General features: G+C 48.1%; 1 protein-coding gene across 1 annotated transcript in view; it reads left to right on the forward strand.

The window, feature by feature from the left end:
• The window catches only part of PRRC2C (proline rich coiled-coil 2C), a 56,683-nt gene extending 41,111 nt beyond the window's left edge, over positions 1-15,572 (forward strand). The window contains exons 28-34 of the mRNA XM_054165595.1: positions 3,012-3,246; positions 3,681-3,788; positions 7,802-8,020; positions 10,005-10,108; positions 11,605-11,731; positions 12,680-12,916; positions 15,311-15,572. Of these exons, the coding sequence (XP_054021570.1) occupies positions 3,012-3,246; positions 3,681-3,788; positions 7,802-8,020; positions 10,005-10,108; positions 11,605-11,731; positions 12,680-12,916; positions 15,311-15,571 (1,291 nt within the window). The 3' untranslated portion in view covers position 15,572. The remainder of the gene's footprint in view (positions 1-3,011; positions 3,247-3,680; positions 3,789-7,801; positions 8,021-10,004; positions 10,109-11,604; positions 11,732-12,679; positions 12,917-15,310) is intronic.

The following is a 15,572-nucleotide window of genomic DNA, read 5'->3' on the forward strand; positions in this document are numbered from 1 at the left end:
TGCTTCTAAATCCTAGTTTGAGCCCCAGAGGTGGTCGAAACTTAACTTCAGGTGCACAGAGGGTAGCAGGCTGTGTTTAGAATAAATGTTGTTTGCTACAGAAGGTAAAATGGGAAGACCAATACCTCTCAAATGACATTGATATTCAGACAGATTTCCACTGTCTCTTCAGAGCTTCCGTGCAGTTCCTATCAAAACCAATTCACAGAGGTAGAATTCTGACCAATTTTGTTAGATTCTCTGTGGAAGTTTCTTTGGGAATTTAGTTGTAGGGTTTATCATGTGCCATAGAAAAGGCAGAAGGCTGAGGCCAGGGATGCATGGCTACACACGTATCCCGACTTTGTGCTTGGCTGACTTTGCTGGGCCAAACACTGCTTGTCTTGCTACAGCTGACAAAGACCATTGCGAACAGTTGGCTAGCTGCAGAAGCACGCTCAGTCTGGCATGCTGTCCAGATGAGCTAAATGCTTCCAGCTGATCAACACAAGCCCAGTCCTGATGGAGTGGTGATTGTGGTCTTTATACTAGAGGGAGTACTTTCCCCACATCTTTAGAGGTGCAGAGAGGGACAAGCTTTGAGATGTACGGGCTACTGGTTTAAAAAACAGCAACAACAAATAACCAAAAAGCTTGTGAAAAAGTTGTTGGCTAAATTGAAGACAGTCCTCTCCATGCACTTAGAACAAGTTTCTCCAGTTCTCACAGTAAGAATGTTTTCTTGTCCAGGAACGGTACAGAGCAAAGATACACTGTCGTGCCAGCATGTGGCCACTATGCTAACAGGTCTAGAGGGCCAATGCTGTGTGATACATACTGACCGAATGATAAAGTGACAACTGGTTTTACACCAGAAACACTCCTCTGAGCTGAAGAGCTTCGAGAGGGGCATTTGTTTAAAAACTGATTCTTCAATTTGAAGGTAGCTATTCAGCAGGCACTTCATGGAAATGTTCGGATAAATACATCTGATGGACTAGGACAAGCTGACCTGGCTGTGGTGCTTTGCTGTACTGGTTTTGGTCTTTGTTCTTAAACAAACTGCATCTTCCTTAGGCTGGTGACAGGAGAATCTGATATCTAGTTAAAATTAAAGGCTGAGATGTCTCTGCATTACTGCTTTGAAGCCAAAGCATTCATTTGGAAGCTACAACTGTCAAGTTTCCAGTGATTCAACCTGTAAATATTAGAAGCTGGGCTGCAGAGATCTATGAAGCCAAGAGAGCAAAGCAGTTTACTTTATGACTAAGTGGAACTACTCATGTGGTGCTTCCCACCACCCTACCTTATAGCACAGGAACTAAGAACTGGTTGCTTCTGTATGTTACAGTTATGCAAAAGCTATAGAATAGAACAGAATTAACCAGGTTGGAAAAAACCTTTGAGATCATAAAGTTCAACCTATCATCCAACACCACCTAATCAAATAAACCATGCAACCAAGCACCTCACATACGGTCTCTTCCTAAACACCTCCAGGAATGGTGACTCCACCACCTCCCTGGGCAGCACATTCCAATGTCCAGTCTCTCTGTGAAGAACTTCTTCCTAACATCTAGCCTAAACCTCCCCTGGCACAGCTTGAGACTGTGTCCTCTTGTTCTGGTGCTGGTTGCCAGAGAGAGGAGACCAGACCCCACCTGGCTACAACCTCCCTTCAGGCAGCTGCAGAGAGCAAGAAGGCGTCCCCTGAGCCTCCTCTTCTCCAGGCTAAGCAACCCCACCTCCCTCAGCCTCTCCTCACAGGGCTGTGCTCCAGACCCCTCCCCAGCTTTGTTGCCTTTCTCTGGTCCCATTCCAGCAGCTCAACATCTTTCCCAAACTGAGGAGCCCAGAACTGGACACAGGACTCAAGGTGTGGCCTAACCAGTGCTGAGTCCAGGGGCAGAATGACCTCCCTGCTCCTGCTGGCCACACTGTTCCTGATCCAAGCCAGGATGCCATAGGCCTTCTTGGCCACCTGGGCACACTGCTGGCTCATGTTCAGCCTGCTGTCAACCAGCACCCCCAGGTCCCCCTCTGCCTGGCTGCTCTCCAGCCACTCTGACCCCAGCCTGTAGCACTGCCTGGGGTGGTTGTGGCCAATGTGCAGAGCCTAGCACTTGGATGTATTAAATCTCATGCCCTTGGACTTTGCCCATCTGTCCAGCCTGTCAAGGTCCCTCTGCAGAGCTCTCCTACCCTCTAACAGATCAACTCCTGCCCCCAGCTTGCTGTCACCTGCACATTCACTGATCCCCTCGTTCAGATCATCAATAAAGATATTGAACAGGATGGGGCCCAGCACTGATCCCTGGGGGACACCACTGGTGCCTGGCTGCCAGCTGGATGTGGCACCATTCACCACCACTCTCTGGGTTCATCCCTTCAGCCAGTTCCTAACCCAGCTCAGAGTGCTGCTGTCCAAGCCAGGGGCTGACAGCTTGGCCAGCAGTTTGCTGTGGGGGGTGGTGTCAAAGGCCTTGCTGAGGTCCAGGCAGACTCCATCCACAGCCTGCCCCGCATCCACCAGGCAGTCACCTGATCGTGGAAGGAGATCAGGTTGGTCAGGCAGGACCTGCCCTTCCTAAATCCGTGCTGGCCAGGCCTGATCCCGTGGGCATCCTGTAAGTGCTGTGTGACTGCACTCAGGATGACCTGTTCCATAATCTTGCCTGGCACTGAGGTCAGGCCGACAGGCCTGGAATTCCCTGGCTCATCCAACCGGCCCTGCTTGTGGATGGGCACCACGTTGGCAGCTTCCAGTCCTCTGGGATGTCTCCAGTGAGCCAGGACTGGGCATGTCTAAATAGCTAAGTGTACTTTAAGATTGAAATAAACATCTGAGTCATTTTTTCCCTGTACCTTTTGTAGCTTCTGTTTTTGTATTGTGTGCAGAGTAAAAGGAAAATTTACCATTCTCGGGTGAAAATCTGTTCAGTAGCGCTAAACATGTTAATTAATGTGTAACTTGTGTTCTCATGGCCAAGCTGTGCCTGCATTTTTATGTATGATTTTTCAATCTTTTGCAGGTCCCAGCAAGCTTTTATGCAGAGTGGTTTGTCTCAGCCATCACCAGTAGTTCTGTCTGGTACAGCCTTACACAACTTCCCAGCCGTACAGCACCAGGAGCTTGCGAAGGCACAGTCCAGCCTGGCATTTCAACAGACTTCTAATACACAACCTATTCCCATCTTGTATGAGCATCAGCTTGGTCAGGCTTCGGGGCTGGGAGGCTCTCAGCTGATTGATACACACATCCTCCAGGTAGGAAGTGCTCCAAAACACAGAACTTCTGCATTGGTTTGTTGCAAAGAATGCAATAATAAATCAAATATTGTTCAGCTTGGTATAAGCCCACCTCTGGGATAATTAGATAGTAGCCAAGGTGGCAGGAAATTTACAGAAGAGAGTACTACTTTAGTTACACTAAGATACATTGGCATGATCTCTCAGTTGAGAATTGTTCCCCAAACTACAGGGATTTTTGCACTTCTGACACTAATTGGAGCTTCAGGTTTAATTTCTGGTCTGGTGGGTAATACAGGGCTATTTTACCACTTATCATAAGATGAAACCTTCAGGTTATCAGCTTCCCGTGCTGTGATTTCTACAGTACTGGTTGGAAGTACACATGATGTGCCATGCTGTCTCAGAGCTGCTCTCCTAAGGAATATAATGGTGTCTGTCACTCTTTCTAGGCCAGAGCTACGCTCACTCAGGCTTCAAATCTCTACTCCGGGCAAGTTCAACAGCCTGGCCAGAGCAATTTCTACAACACTGCACAGTCTCCTAGCGCTCTCCAGCAGGTAAACTATGGCATGGTAAATTTCCTAAATTGTATTCTTCTTAAAAGCATGCTGCTGATGGCTTTTGTATGGTGGGGTCTGAGACAATTTTTAGTTCTTCCAAAATGAAAGAGTTGGAAATTGATAGCAAAGGAGAGCTACTGCATCATTGCTGAAAGATGGAACTGCTGAGAAGTTGGATGGCCTACAAGTTCGTGTTGCTCCTTTGTCTCTGGCATCCATAGTCTATTTTCCAGTGACAGGCAACAGATTTTGTTGGCACAAGTGATGTTGCTAATTGTTTGAAGCACGTGCTGCCTGTATTTGGGCAGGTTTCACTTAGTGATGGTGGAGGGAGAGAGAAACTGCAGGTGCTCAGTGCAGCAGATACTCATTGAGATGAAACCTCAGAGCTGCTGCACGTGTCAGTAATATCAAATATGTAGAAAACTAATGAAGTCAGCAGGCAAATGATCATGCAGGCAGGTGGGAAAGACTCGAGTGATTTTAAGTTTTGGGGTTTTTTTCACTGTTTTGTGAAAGAACTGATAATTTGCTGTATGGAAGCATTCTGTCATACTTACAGGATGTGTCTGCTGGTTTGCATCTTCTCATTCTGTGTTTATAAGTGGCTTTTTCAAAGCTTATGATGGACTGGACATGGAAGGCAAATCACACTGGGCTGCATCTAAAGAAGCGTGGCCAGCAGATCAGGAGGTGATTCTGCTATTCTGCTCCGACGAGACCTTAGCTGGAGTACTGTGTCTAGCTCTGAGGTCCTCAACACGAGGAGGGCATGGACCTGGTGGTCTAGAGGAGGGCCACAAAAATGACCAGAAGGCTGAAGCACCTCTCCTACACAGGACAGGCTGACAGAGTTTGGGTTGTTCAGTCTGGAGAAGAGAAGACTCTGGGGAGGCCTTAAAGCAGCTTTCTGGTACCTGAAGGGGGCCTGCAAGAAAGCTAGAGGGGGGCTGTTTACGAAGGCTTGGAGCACTAGGACATGGGCAGTGGTTTTAAACTAGAGAAGGCAGATTTAGATTGGACATTAGGTGGAAGTTCTTTACTATGTAGATAGTGGAACACTGGAACAGGCTGTCCAGGGAGATGTGGGAGGCCCGCTCTGCAGAGACATTCAAGGTCAGGCATGATGGGGCTCTGAGCAACCTGATCTCCTTGGGGATGTCCCTGCTTACTGCAGCAGGGTTGGATTAGATGACCTCTAGAGGCCCTTTCCAGCCCAGGGCATTCTGCATTTCTATCATAACAGCTTGCTTCATATGCATGAGAATTTGCCAAGACAGAAAGCCAGAAGAGTCTTAAAAAAACTAATCTCATCTGTTGGAAATCTAGCATGCAGTTTTAAGGACCTTTTAGAAAGATTAGTGCTTTTGATGTGTTCAAGCTTGTCTGTATCTATACTCCTAATCTGTTATCCTGAACACCAAGTCTAAACATCTGGAGAACATCACATCATCATTGCTGTCACAGTCAGAACACACTTTCGCAGGTTGTGGATTGATGGTCAGAGTAGGAAATGCAGTAACTCTTGCCAGTCAGGTCACTCCTGTGGTATTTGCCTGTTTATCACTGCCTTTCTGTGGTGTTCTCAGCCCACTGCACTCCCTGTTAATGTCAGCAATGGATGGGCTGTGGTTTAGGAGTTTAAGCTCAGGCTGCTGGCTGTTGGGACTCCCAGAGAAGGACATCTAGCTTTCATGGCAGATAGTGTCCTCATGATGACTAGTTATTCCAAGTAAATAACTACCCTCATATGCCCCTCCTCTGGTTCTTTCATTCTAGTTTTGAGTTCTGAGTTGAACTAAATTTAGTTTTTCATACAGTGATGGAGGTAGGGGCTGGTATGCAACTTTGTTCCTAAAAAGCCAAGATCCAAATTCTGTTGAAACTGATCATAAAGGCAGGTGAAATAATAAATTCACTGATTTGCTTGCCTCTCCCTGGGCAAGTGTATGAACTCATTTAGAATAGAATAAACCAGGTTGGAAGAGACCTTCAAGATCATCGAATCCAACCTATCATCCAACACCACCTAATCAAATAACCCATGGCACCAAGCACCCTATCAAGTCTCCTGAGCACCTTCAATGATGGTGACTCCACCACCTCCCTGGGCAGCACATTCCAATGGGCAATCACTCTCTCTGTGCAGAATTTCTTCCTAACCTCCAGCCTAATCCTCCCCTGGCACAGCTTGAAACTGGTCCTCTTGTTCTGGTGCTGCTTGCCTGGGAGAAGAGACCAGCCCCCACCTGGCTGCAGCCTCCTGAGAGAGCTGGCAGATGTGCTGGCCAAGCCGCTCTCCATCATTTTTCAGCAGTCCTGGCTCACTGGACACATCCCAGAGGACTGGAAGCTGCCAACGTGGTGCCCATCCACAAGAAGGGCAGGTTGGATGAGCCAGGGAATTCCAGGCCTGTCGGCCTGACCTCAGTGCCAGGCAAGATTATGGAACAGGTCATCCTGAGTGCAGTCACACAGCACTTACAGGATGCCCACGGGATCAGGCCTGGCCAGCACGGATTTAGGAAGGGCAGGTCCTGCCTGACCAACCTGATCTCCTTCCACGATCAGGTGACTGCCTGGTGGATGTGGGGCAGGCTGTGGATGGAGTCTGCCTGGACCTCAGCAAGGCCTTTGACACCACCCCCCACAGCAAACTGCTGGCCAAGCTGTCAGCCCCTGGCTTGGACAGCAGCACTCTGAGCTGGGTTAGGAACTGGCTGAAGGGATGAACCCAGAGAGTGGTGGTGAATGGTGCCACATCCAGCTGGCAGCCAGGCACCAGTGGTGTGCCCCAAGGATCAGTGCTGGGCCCCGTGCTCTTTAACATCTTTATTGATGATCTGGATGAGGGCATCGAGTCCATCATCAGTAGATTGGCTGACGACACCAAGCTGGGGGCAGGAGTTGATCTGCTGGAGGGCAGAGAGGCTCTGCAGAGGGACCTCGACAGGCTGGGCACATGGGCAGAGTCCACCGGCAGGAGATTGAACGCATCCAAGTGCCAGGGGCTGCACATTGGCCACAGCAACCCCATGCAGAGTTACAAGCTGGGGTCAGAGTGGCTGGAGAGCGGCCAGGCGGAGAGGGACCTGGGGGTGCTGGTCGACGGTAGGCTGAACATGAGCCTGCAGTGTGCCCAGGCAGCTAAGAGGGCCAATGGCATGCTGGCCTGCATCAGGAACAGTGTGGCCAGCAGGAGCAAGGAGGTCATTCTGCCCCTGTACACTGCACTGGTTAGGCCACACCTCGAGTACTGTGTCCAGTTCTGGGCTCCTCAGTTTAGGAAGGAGGTTGACTTGCTGGAGCGTGTCCAGAGAAGGGCGACAAGGTTGGTGAGGGGCTTGGAGCACAGCCCTGTGAGGAGAGACTGAGGGAGCTGGGGTTGCTTAGCCTGGAGAGGAGGAGACTCAGGGGTGACCTTATTGCTCTCTACAACTACCTGAGGGGAGAATAGAATAGGAATAGAATAAACCAGGTTGGAAGAGACCTTCAAGATCATCGTGTCCAACCTATCATCCAACACCTGCCCCACAGTCACGTGATCATGGAAGGAGATCAGGTTGGTCAGGCAGGACCTGCCCTTCCTAAATCCATGCTGGCTGGGTCTGATCCCTTGGCCATGCTGTAAGTGCTGTGTGACTGCACTCAGGATGACCTGTTCCATAATCTTGCCTGGCACTGAGGTCAGGCCGACAGGCCTGGAATTCCCTGGCTCATCCAACCGGCCCTTCTTGTGGATGGGCACCACTTTGGCAGCTTCCAGTCCTCTGGGATGTCTCCAGTGAGCCAGGACTGCTGAAAAATGATGGAGAGCGGCTTGGCCAGCTCATCTGCCAGCTCTCTCGGCACCCTAGGATGGATCCCATCCGGTCCCATGGACTTGTGGGGATCCAAGTAGAATAGAATAGAATGATGCACCCTCTTGTCAATATAGCTCAAATCATAAAGCTGTTAAATAATGGCCCTTATGTATGTTACTGGTGATTTTGTGCCTTTTTTTCCCCCAGGTGACAGTACCTTTGCCGGGATCACAAATTTCTTTGCCCAACTTTGGATCCACAGCACAGCCACTCATTGCCCTACCCCAGTCTCTGCAACCACCACTCCAGCACACACCACCGCAAGCGCAGGCGCAAAACATGAGCCGGCCTGCACAAGTAACCCAGCCCTTCAGAGGCCTGATCCCAGCAGGAACACAGCACAGCATGATTGCTGCAACTGGAAAGGTAACCACGTGGGTAAATGCACAGCACATAAAGGAATACAAAGCTCAGATGAATGCTGCTTTGTAGAACCAGCATTGCAACGTGTGCTGACCCTTGAATCTCAAAATTGGCCTTGGTTTTAAAAGGTAGGTAGGGAGGGGAAGGTAGAAAAGCTGGTCAAGGTTAGTTCCTTCATGTCTGGGTCTGTGCATTTTGGGAAATGTTCAGCTGAGATTTTGTAGCTGACTTGCTACTAGTCCACTTGCACTGTAGGAATACCTGTTTTGATAATGACTTTGTGGACTAGTAGGGTATTTTGTGTACAAGCCCAGTAGAAAATAGTCCAGAGCCATTGTCAGAGCTGCAGGCAAACAAGGATACACCGCCAGGGCTGCTGTCTGATTCTGCTCATCCCTGTGCTTGTTCCTTCGTTTGCTGTACAGCATCAGGTCTTCCCAGAGCAGCAAACTGGAGTTTTAGGGATTTCAGTGAACTTTGTATTATCTGTGACCTTAAACTGGAATTCAGCTGTACTAACATTGCTTGGAGGTCTGCTTTCCTGAGTGGCACAGCAAGGTGCATATTGAGAACTTAGCATTGCATGCGAGGCAGGAGCTTTGACAAGTTAAAAAGCCAAAACCACCATCAACAGGGCTGGTCTTGCAGCTGAAGAAAACTCTCCAGTAAGGAGGTAACACTGAAGCAGTGCAAGAAGCTAGAAGTACTTAGGAGGGAAAGCTCCTCTCCTTTACCTGGAACTGATGTGATAGTTGCCAATGAGGAGATGTGTGGAGCTGCCTTAGATGCAATCAGAGATTTACAGGCACCTGGGGCTTTTTGGGTAGTGTGCAGCACAATGCAGTTGCAGCATACTTTCAGGCAAGCAGTGGGTGATAACATGGGATGTGAACACAACTAAGTTGTCTGATAGACACAGCAAGGTCTTTCCCCAGCTCTGGGAGTAATCTAGCTCTGGAGCTGCATCTGAAATCCTGAAGAGTGTGTGGCCTCAATTTTAGGGTGCTTTTGAGTATAAAGTGCCCCCTTGTCCCAGTGGTTTACAGCTGTGATAAGAAAAATCTCTCTTGGTGTTGGACACATTCTGGACAATAATGACAACCAGGTCCTGTGACCATTCTGTCACTCACTAGAGTATATGGTGGGTTTTGTACCATGCACTTTTCTGGCTTCATAGGATCTGGCCAAACTTTCTCACCATTGTTACTTGTAAGAGCCCACCTTCCAAGCTGCAGTGGCATGTTTCTTGCTGCAGTTGTCTGTGGAAAAGTGGTCACTTGTTTCAACAAGAAATTAAGAGCTGCAGTACGATGATGGCCTTAGGTGACATCCTTGCCCTGTGTTAAGGGTTCTTTCGTGTTCCTGCTAAATAAAGTCAGCTTAAACCAGCGCCCTACTTTTAATTGATTTATGGTTGATGTTGTGCTTCATAGCTATGTGTGGAAAGATACTGTTCCTGAGACTAATTTATTCTGTTGAGTGTATCTGCAAAGCAACATGGAAGATTCATTGTTCCAGTTACAGATCAGAGCTGTTTTGCATGAATGACAGCTCCATTTTTGCTATGCTTTTGGTGTTTGGGCTTGGGTTTTTTTAGAGCTGGAATGGTTTATAGCATTCGTCAATATTTATCAGGATTCTATCTTGATATTTTCATGTGGTATTTGAAATGAGAGAGGCAGTTTCAACTCCGAAACACTTTTAGGGCCAAATCCCAGATTGGAAGGGACCCCAAGGACCATCTAGTCCAGCCTTTTAATGCAGGGAGGTCAGAGTAGAAAGCCAGTAACATTGCTGGAAGTGCCAAACCATGCAGGGAAATTGTAGGCAGGAGGCTGACAATGTGGCTTCCACTTCCATTGGAAGCAGAATATACTTTCTCAGGTTACTTCCTCACATATTGGGGAAAATGTGAGGTCAACAAGCAATTAGTAAATATAATTTGTCTTTGAATTAGAATGTATGTGTCAATTGCCATATTTTTCAGATATCAGAAATGGATCTGAAGGCCTTTGGAGGTGGCATTGATGTTAAACCTGGAACACCGCCAGTCACTGGTAGAAGTACCACTCCAACCTCCAGTCCTTTCCGGTGAGTCTGTGGTCATCAAATCTGCTGTAATTGACCAGAAGCACACAGCTGAGAAATAAAACAGCAATGATTTTTTTTTTTTTTTAAATTAAACAAAATTAAGTTATGTAAAATGGGATTGTACCAGGAAAACACAGAAGTGGCAGGGAAGATGTACTTCAGGATAGGAGTTTATCTGAACTCTGGTGCTCGAAGTAAAAACCCTTCCAGGCTTACTCCGCAGCTGTGGCAGCAGTGGTTGGATGACCGAGCGGTGTCGCAAGGTCTCTGTAAGTTCTTGGAACAAAAGCTGCTAGTGAAGTTAGGAAGCTGTGTACAGATTTGCTTGGCTGACAGAGCTAACAGCGTTTTTCTCCTGTGCCCATGCACTTCAAGGGAAACAAGGCTGACTGCTTGTGGATGAAGTTACTAGCGGGCTGAAGGCACTTGAAAATGGAGTTCTGCTACAAGATAGTTTTCATCTTGAAAGCTGCACTCCTGTGTGTAGTGACTGTATTTGGTGGCTCGCTCTGGCAGACAATAGTGTTGATGGCATAAAAACAAGAGTTTGAACTCAGTACTTCACCTAATTAAAAAGTGAAGGGATGAGGAAGAAGAAACTTGAATTGGGAAGCTGGTCAATATTTAGGACAGCTGACTCAATGGCATCTTACATGCTTCTAGCAGCTACAGTAGGGCTTATCATAAGCTTTTGCTCTTAAGTGTAGAGGTACTGGTGAGATGAACAGTCTAGCAGATCTCAGGAGTTCAAAGCGAAAGCTGAACAGAAACTTCTTTAAGCTTACAAAACGTTGTTGTGTATTGAGCTCAGCTGACTTGCTTGCCTCTGGTGCCCTGATGCTGATGTTAAGTGTATCACCTACACGCTCTGCGCGAGACCTGCAAACCAGGCTCCGCTTCCTGAGAAAGCTGACCACTCTGTTTGGTGCCCTTCCCCCAGATAACCTTTCAGGCTTCATTTAATTCACAGTGATTCAACACCTCTTAAAAGTCTTAATGGAGATCATGGGGGAGGGTTTTCTGTGGATTCTTGAAATCTGTTCAAGTGCATTTTTAAATATTTGACAGCAGGTCAGGGTGGAAGCAGCTGCTCGTGGCAGCTTCTGCTGTGCATGCCTAATGCCTGTGGTGACAAGCTCTGAACTTGAGATCACAGACCACACAGTGTAAAGGGGTAGGACTGAACGTAAGACAGCAGGGTTGGGAAGGGGAACACACCTGACAGCAGTGTTTGTCAGCAATGCTTTGGGCAACGGTGTGTTTCATACAGACTTTATGCTAGAATCTCGCGGTGTCCATAGTTCTGTTTATGGTTTCTCACTGTATTCTTAAGCTCTGAGTTTATTTGCATTTGATACTAACAGTAGAAGAATATTTGATACCAGCTTCTCTAAGAGATTATTTTTCCCACTCCAGTGTTGAATTTCTAGTTAAGTTGTAACTGAATATCCTCTGAGTGAGAATAGCTTGATTCTAAATGGTGTTCCTTTCTTTAGGGCCAGTTCTACAAGTCCTAACAATCAGTCCAATAAAATGAACAGCATTGTCTACCAGAAGCAGTTTCAGTCGGCAGCTGCTGCTGTGAGAATGACACAACCATTTCCTGCACAGTTTGCACCACAGGTAGGTGACTGGTGACCTCCTACAAAGAAATCAGTTTGTATGACCTGCTAACTCACTCTTGTATTTCCTCAGGTTTTGTCATGGGGAGATACAAAATGGAATCCTTAAATGAAATGGCATGAGAAAACTGGATTTAAGATACAAGTCCAAAAACCCCCTCTGATCATGCTAACCAATAGTGCAGATTTGATGGTGTCTCCAACTTTGGGAGCTCTGTGCACACCAAGGAATTTAGTGTAGTGAATGGTGTAGAGCAGGCAGGTGTTCTGCTGGCTCCTCCATGCAGCTGTAGTGTACCTCATCCTGCAAAACCAGATTGTTTGGGGAAGGAGAGAAGCTTCATGTCCCAGAAGGGTCCCAGTGCAAAGCAGATGTGCAATTGTTTCTTTGAGATGCAGCTCTGAAATAGTGATTGAGCAGTTCAGGCTGGAAAGGGTCTCTGAAGGTCATGCAGTCCATAGAAAGCAGGGCTGATGGCAGAGGGTTTGGTTCATTTCTGGCATTGCAGGGAGCACAGCTCACAGGGGTGGTGCATTCTTGTTTCAGGTGACTGTAGCCAGGGTGCCAGGAAAATGTAGCCTCTGTAAAAGTGTAGGAGATTTCTGTGTCTCTTAGCATTTGGAGTGTTTGACTACAGGACTTGATTGTTGGATTGCCACCAGCAGAAACTACCTAGACTTTCAGGGCTTCTCTCACTAGTGACTCCTCCTCTGCCTTGCATGGCTCATCTTCCTTATTACTTGCTGGGTTTCAGTTGCTGGTCCTACTTTCAGGCACAGCAGCACTACAGGGCCGTTTTTCCCTGGAGTTCTTAACAGCCTGTTTTCTTGTCCTCAGTTGGGCAGCAGAGCAGCAGCTTTTCCCCCTTGAAGATAATGCCAACGTGCAGTCTAGTTGGCAGTTTTCTAATTGCAAAATGTCTCTTCTTGTTGTTTTTCCCCCACTTAGATCCTCTCTCAGCCTAACCTGCTCCCTCCATTGCTCAGAGCCCCATATACTAACACCTTCCCAGCACCCCTTCAGAGGCTGCCAGTAGTACTGCATAGTCAGAGGCCGTCGCAGATGACCACAGGCCTTATGAGCCACCCTCATTTACCACGTGTGGCCAGAGGGCTTTGTGGATCAGTGTCTGGAGCCAGAGGCAATCAGGCCCAGGCTGCGATGAAGGCTGAACGAGACATGAAGGTTAGTATTTGAACAGCAGTGCTGTGAACACCAGTGCAGTCTTGACAGCTTGTAGGACAGGAATGTGTCTACAAATCATGTCTTAATTACAATGCCTCTAGACCCAGAGCTGGTAGTCAGACCTCCAGCAGCTAAAGAGACCTCTTCTAAACCCTGGGGGCTCTAATAAGACCTTTAGACTGAAAAAATTGTAGGGAGCATTCCTTTCTCAAGTGGTCTTGTACTCAGAAGGTGTGAAGCTGCCACTGCTCTCGGAGGGTGTCTGGCAGCTAGGTGTCAGGAGCCTGGAGTCTGTGAATGAGTGACGAAACCTACAAATCTGGCTGCTGGCTCCCATTTCGCATCTGCGTTCCCAGCTCTGAGCAGCAGCATGAACTGTCCCATTCCAGCCAGCCTCTCTCCCTGGTGACTGGAGATTGATTTTACAGTGGTTTGAAATGCCTGGGATGAATTCTCTCTGTGGTAGAATGCAGTGACTTGCTACAGTCCACAGAAGAGGTGGCTGCATTTCAGTACTAGGTGATGGGAGATATCCAACTTGTTAAAGCACTTTGGGACCCTTCAGGTTGAAGCAGACTCAGGACTGCAGTCTGTGCAGGGACACCGTTGTACACATGGCCTGTTTCTGCTCGTAAACTGCTTGTAGATGATACCAAGGGCCTCCTTCATCTACTGCCATTCACCATAACCCATGCACTGAAGTGTAAAAGCAGAAGTGTGGTTTTCTCTGGCTATGTCTGGTTGCCGGAGAGTTGATTACCCCTTAGATGCTAGGTGTTTGGTCCATTTAGTTTTCTGCCACCAGCTTTTGCTAGCTCACTGGGTGATGCTTAGTGTATTGCCCGAGTCTCTCTTAGGAATTGAACCTAGCCAGCCATAGCAAACATCAACACATAGCCCTGGGTTTCTGAAAACAGAGCGTGAGTTATTCTGTCATGCTTGGTTACTTGTGAGCCAGTCTTCCAGTCTGCTAGCCCTAACCTCAGGGGATGGCTACGGTCCTTGCAAAATATTTCAGGTGTCCATCTGACACCAATAAAATCAGCCTGTTGCTGCAGTGCTGGACAGCAGAGCTCACCAGTTGAGTTACTTGGATCAACTACATGGTATTAAAGCCAAAACCTCTTGTTCCAGGCTTTTACCGGTTTGTCTCATCTTGTCCCTCCCTCTCAGCCCTGCTTTCCGTAGAAACCTAAAAGACACTTGAGGAGGTACATGGAGGCTTAGTCTCTGTGGTGTAGGTAGGGCTCTTTGCATTAAGACAGGCCTTTTAAATGGTATAAAAGGTGCTTGACTGGCAAAATCCATGCAGCTGCTAAAAGATCGAACTCTTACTGTGCCCCCTGCTTGGCTGAGTCTGGGCAGGAGAGCAGAGTGCTTGGTCTGAAGCATCTGGTCAGCACACTGCTTCTAGTGAAAGCTCCAGTGCAGGACCGGCTGAAACAGTGTAAAAGGCTGAGCTTCCCAGGCTCAGTCAGGGTTACCAGCAGCATTCAGCAGAGGGATCTGCAGGAAGCTGGGCAGCAGTTTGTGCTGCCTGGACCAAGCTCCCAGTTCCAGTGGTTAGCAGATAAGGCTTTGGCTTACCTACAACACAGCCTTGAACCTGCTTCACTTGCACGTCCCCATCGCGGGCTCAGAAATCTGACTAGACTAGACCAGGTTGGAAGAGACCTTCAAGATCATCGTGTCCAACCTATCATCCAACACCATCTAATCAACTAAACCATGGCACCAAGCATCCTGTCAAGCCTCGCCCTGAACACCCACAGCGACGGCGACCCCACCACCTCCTCGGGCAGCCCATTCCAATGAGCAATCACTCTCTCTGTGTAGAACTTCCTCCTAACCTCTGCATCTAGAACAGGGAGAAGAATGTGTGTGCTCAGACTAGATGCTGCTGCTGCGGCAGCCCCTGTGCTCGGGAAGGCCAGAGCATGCAATGGGACAATGGCAGCTGGCAGGGCCCCAACCACAGCGTCAGGGCATGGGCAGCATGCAGATGTAGGCATCTTCTGGTTGTGTCTGACCCTTACTGGGGAGTGAAGCTTCAGATTTGAGCCTGCTATAGGCAGAGTTAACACATTTTAAGCTATGCGGTAATAATGGCATAGGAAGATGTTAAATAGTGCTTCAAACTGTTGGCCTTGCTTCTTTTTTCTGAGGTGAGGATTAGGAAGAGCAAGGGAAGCCTAGGCATGACATTAAGCTACTACTGAGGAGCCGAGCTTCCACATGTTGTGACATCTTGGCAAGCAGCTGGATGGACAATATGTTTCTAGAAGGTCTGGCCGCTGCCGTCGGTCCTTCCTCTTTCGTTTAGGAAATACTTTGGTGAAGTCACTGTTCTCCAGTGCCCCTCTGCAGTAAACATGTTTTCTCCTTTCCCTTAAGGCAAAGCAAAGAGCAGAGGTACTTCAGTCCACCCAGAGATTCTTTTCTGAGCAGCAGCAGCAGAGCAAACCCATAGGAGGCAAAGCGCAGAAGGTGGATGAGAATGGGAGCAAACCCACAGAGGCAATTGCTGACTCTTCAGGAGTCTGCCAGGACAAAGCAGAGGAGAAAGCTGCCCCCGCGCCTCCTGCCGCAACCAAGCCTGTTAGAACTGGACCAATCAAACCTCAGGCAATCAAAACTGAAGAAACAAAATCTTAAG

Source organism: Dryobates pubescens, chromosome 11, assembly GCF_014839835.1.
Source record: "Dryobates pubescens isolate bDryPub1 chromosome 11, bDryPub1.pri, whole genome shotgun sequence".
Lineage (NCBI taxonomy): Eukaryota > Metazoa > Chordata > Aves > Piciformes > Picidae > Dryobates > Dryobates pubescens.